Source organism: Gadus morhua, chromosome 9 (assembly GCF_902167405.1).
Source record: "Gadus morhua chromosome 9, gadMor3.0, whole genome shotgun sequence".
NCBI lineage: Eukaryota > Metazoa > Chordata > Actinopteri > Gadiformes > Gadidae > Gadus > Gadus morhua.
In genome coordinates, this window is record NC_044056.1 from 5,737,456 (window position 1) to 5,742,194 (window position 4,739).

At 49.5% G+C, this 4,739-nt stretch overlaps 1 protein-coding gene across 1 annotated transcript; it reads right to left on the minus strand.

Annotated features, from left to right (window-relative positions):
- Nucleotides 1–350: 350 nt before the first annotated feature.
- On the minus strand, nt 351–4,229 carry LOC115551318 (transmembrane protein 168). Its single transcript, XM_030367000.1, has 4 exons — nt 2,953–4,229; nt 2,509–2,651; nt 1,590–1,867; nt 351–901 (listed from the first exon to the last, which is right to left on the minus strand). Exons 1-4 carry the CDS (start codon nt 4,033–4,035, stop codon nt 351–353), a joined length of 2,055 nt encoding a protein of 684 aa, XP_030222860.1. The 5' UTR covers nt 4,036–4,229.
- Between the last annotated feature and the right edge of the window lie 510 nt (nt 4,230–4,739).

Below are 4,739 nucleotides of genomic sequence, written 5' to 3' on the forward strand. Positions count from 1 at the left end.
TATTCCTGCTCAAATCGGCGGACCATCCACAATAGGAATCGGGGGATTACTTTTCACAAGTAAGATTTAACATTACCGTACTATTGCTATAATTGGTATTGAATAATAAAACACGCCAAACCATGTGGCCTTTATCATAGCTACACGTATGACAAAAAACCGCATGAAAATCAGTGGTAGGCCTATTCAGTGAGGTATGATTAATTAAATGCACTGACAGTTCATTGCTCCAGCCAAACGGATTACACTGAGTGGAGCGGATGACCACTCCAAGATGGCGGCCCCGCGTCTCGTCGGCGCCAGTAGGCGGTAGCATTCGATGCTCCGTCTATCATATAAGATGTCTATGGCTAGGAACTGACCAGCTTGAAGCCCTGGCCCGTGTCTAGGATAGCGGGCGGGAACCATTTCAGCTTGAGCCTCCTTAGGTATCGTTGGAAGAAGCCGCCGCCCCAAAACAAGTTCAGGTCTGCGTCAGGTGACTCTTGGGTTTTTGGCCAGTTGCATCTGGGGAAGTAGGTCTGCCAGTGTCTGTTGATGTCACCCCCAGTAGGCAGTTGCAGCGAGTAGTCGCCCCAGTGGGGGGACAGGCCGTAGACAGCCGACACGCGGCGGCCCGGCTCCGACCAGCGAATGTCGGCGCCGGGGTTGGAGTTGAACTCCACCCAGCGGTGGGTGAAGTCCCCGAGCTGGCCGGCGTCCTGCACCTCTGGGTCGGAGGCGGGCGAGAGCGTGGCGCCCTGCACCGCCACATAGATGCCGGAGTCCTCGACACGGCCCACCTCCTTGATCCAGGGAAGGGCGTTTTCCACGTCAAGAACCAGGATGAGACGGGAGCAGGCCCCGGCGTTCTTCTCCCGCCACCACTTGACGATCTGGTCCAGCTGCAGGGTGTCACCGCCTGGTGGATCATGTGACACAGGAGGAGACGACGACACGTTACGGTCTAATGAACCTCGACCTAAATAAAACTACACAAGTTAAGAAACAAAACATGTATGGTCATTTCAAACGCCATTGATAATAAATAATGGATATCGTTGATACTAATGTAAAATAGTTGTGAATAGCCGAGCTCTGGCACGTAGGCCTACACAAATGCTCATACAACTGGTAAAATCAGCTGAATAAGTCGATGGCCCGATTTTTTTTTCAAAATGTATATTGATAATCAAAGCCATTTATCAAACATTTGGTGCTTAATGTTGCAGTTCAACTATCATATTTGGTTCATAGATCATTATAAAGGGAAATTTGGGAAAAGTTTACTTTTTCTTGGTCGGTAGTAAGATAAAGCCATCACATTTAGGGAACCACTTTGGACCCGTAAGTTTGATGGCATTTGCTATGGTGACAGTTTATAGTCTAAAATGATTATGTGCAAAAATAACCATTTGAGTAATCAACTATGAAAATAAACGTTACTAGTTGCAGCGCTGCAATCATTTCACCAAACCACCATGATTTGGAAAAATCTTTCGGCAATTAACTTTGGAATTTAAGGAACGCAAATAAGCAAACAATATACTTTATAGATCCACCAGCACCACAGGGCGCCTCCAATGCGTCTGGGCTTCAGTCCTGCTCACCTGCCAGAGCCCACTCCCCGGTGCGGTGCGTGTGTCCGCTGTAGTACACCACGTAGGTGTCGTAGCGCGGGCCGTCGGCCGCCGTCCGCTGCTCCAGGAACCTGTGCAGCTTGGCCTGCATGGCCTCCAGGCTCAGCCCGCTGGTGGAGTAGTCGCAGCCGAAGTTCTTGATCATGTGGTGGGCGAAGAAGAATTGTATCTTGTTGAACATGTCCGTGGAGCGCTGGTTGAGCTGCTGCACCTGGTCCGGGGGCAGCAGCATGGGCTGGCCGTCGAGGCTGGATGGGAGGGGGAGGGCGGGGTTGGGGGGGGGGGGGGAAACGTTTAGCTGAGGGAGGAGGCTGAGTTGAACTCATCAGTTCAGTCCATTGTTACAGGATATCAATGAAATGTTGTTGGAGCAAAACACAGAAAGGCATACAGTTTTAGTTGTACACCCATGTATACATCATTAAAATCTCCATGAATCAGTCACCCATTAATTTACACATAACTCCCCATAAATACCGCATAGACTCCCCACAAATACCCCACATCTCCCCATAAATACCCCATAAAGTGCTTAGTGCAATAAATAGATACATCTGATGGGGGTAGGGTTGTTGGAGGGTTTTGCAGCAATGCTCATGGCTGCTCAGTTGGTTTGGGCAGCCATGAGCTCTTGCGTTCTCGCATGATGCACCCCAAAATGTATATTCATAGTGTGAATCTCCAGAACACAAAATAATCATATTAAGTTAAGATATTTAAGCAAATCAATATAGTACCAGTATGTTGGAAATAGCTAAAGAAGAATGAGATGATGTAAAATCTTCTATGAACCAATCCTTCAACTGCTTTTTCCTATACTGTTCATAGATGAAGTCATTGGCTGGCTTTCTAAAAGGTGTAGGACAGCTTATGTGTGGGCACCGACTACCTGGAGTAATTAGTGGGGATGACCACAGCGTAGCCAACGCAGGTTCCCCTCAGACTGTTGCCCAACTCGTAGAATAGCCCGTGGAAGAGGGACTCCAAGAGCAGCACCAGCAGGGACGCACTGATGGAGAGGCTGCAGACCGACTGGGGAGAAAGACGGGGAGTCACTTTCAAGTCAGGGCAACTTCAGGCTGAAACCAAATGTTCAAAAAGGGCCCCTATTTTACCGCCAAATGTGAGATATCAGATGTATTGACTAAGGACCTTGTGGACTGTATCAACTGGTTGATTGGAGCCACCCATCCCACATCCGGCTGACACTCCAATTTCTGATGTCCCCAACATTTTAAAATGTAGTCGCTTTAAATGACTCAGTGACTAACCTCACAACTGGTTGTAAAATGGGGGCAAAATGCATTATATTATATGCAATAATTCAGCCTACCATCCATGCCAGAACTGCCATCATGAAGGTGGACAGCAGCGTCAAATCAACGAGGAGTTGTGAGATGAGGCAGAAGTGTCGCACGCCTTTGGATGCCATGACCTTGTCTAGACTGTTGAACCCTGACTCCTGGGCCAAGCACACTCTCTGGCAGTCGCTGATTTTGGTGTGAAAGCCCCATAAGGTAATAAAGAACATCAGGTGGAATATGCCCCAGATGAGCATAAAGACCACGAAGGCTGGAATCATCAGGTACAACGGCCCCCCGTCCGACAGCTTAGACGCGGCCAGAACGAGGAACGTCACCTCAACCACCAGCAGTAGGGGAAGGAGGGACAGCCGTCGCCAGCCTCCAGCCGCCAGGAACGGCTGCCAGCGCTCGGTCACAGACGAGCCGCTGAAATGGTCTAGTAGAGGGTCGCACATGAGTTGGCTCAAGAAACACGCCAAGGCAAACTGGTTGGTGGGCACGTCCAGGCCCTTGATGAGCAGGAAGAAGGCGAAGCCGAATAGGTTGGGAAATGTGAGGACAGCTTTCACCCGAAGAACGACCATCAGTACCGCCAACGCACCGACAAACACCGCCACACTCGGAGAGCTGCTGACCACAAATGACACGATGCCAAAGCCGACCAGTTCCATCCGCTCCGCCGTGGTGAGGAAAGCCGGATGGTACTTCGCGCATCCGCATATCCGCTCCAGCAGAGCCCAGAGAGTTCTGAGAACCATACTAGTCAAGAGCAAGTAGTTGGTGGTCTGCTCCTTCACGCTGTGGTCGAGGACAGGACTACCCACGAAGCACAGGAGACCCAACAGAGACCCCCGCCACGGGTGGATCAGACATTGGCTGACTTTCTCCATGTGGAAGTAACAGTGGAGTACAATCGCTAATCCAAGGACAACGAGGGCCAAAAAAAAGATGATGAGCATGTGGGCCTCTTGGCTGATTTCCCATCGTGAATATATCCCGAGGAAGATCGCCACCAGCAGACTCACGCGGGACAGATAGTCCAGGGCCCGCATGGAGGAGCAGATGGTCGCCTCTCCACGGACCTCCTGCAGCCGGGCCATGGCTGCGCGCATGGCAGTGGCTGGCACCGTAGCGTATAAAGCGGCAGATGCCCTCTCCGTGCACACGACCTAGGAGAAACGCCGGCTCACTGTGGCATTTCAAAGTAATTCTCTCGATTCTCACTAGGTTTTGTGAGCAACCATGGCCAGCCTTATGGAGTTAGATCTGACAGCTCATTGGTTAGCAGGAGTAACCTAACTCGAATGTTGGGTTTTTGACGGAGCTATCTGATGTGATGCGCTGTGTCATTCGTGAATGATGGGTAATGCCCCAAACCCGTTTCAACATCTTTGGCAACATGTCATTTGTGAAGTAATATCGCGCCCTAAAGTAACTTAGGAGTGCCGAAAGTTTTGGTCAGACGACATTCTTCAGGTTGGCTACAGCAAGAACGTGGAGTCAAGTTATGCTTGCCCAAAACGTTATAACACACATGCATTAGGTTTCATGGGACACAAGCCCTGCTCTCCAGAATTGATCACGAAAAACTCTCTCAGATGCGCTCACGAGACGGTCATGTATGATGGCAAGATTATAAGGGGTGAAAAAAGAGGCATAAAAGCAACGTTACAGCTAATTATTAGAAAATGCTGCAGTAAAAAGACTTCAATCACCACAAAGGTATTGACATGTAGGGAGGTTTGTAGAAAACCATTTTAGATTTTTGTATATCTTCGTTTTCGTTTTTGTCAAAAACCGGTCAGGGCTTTGTAAG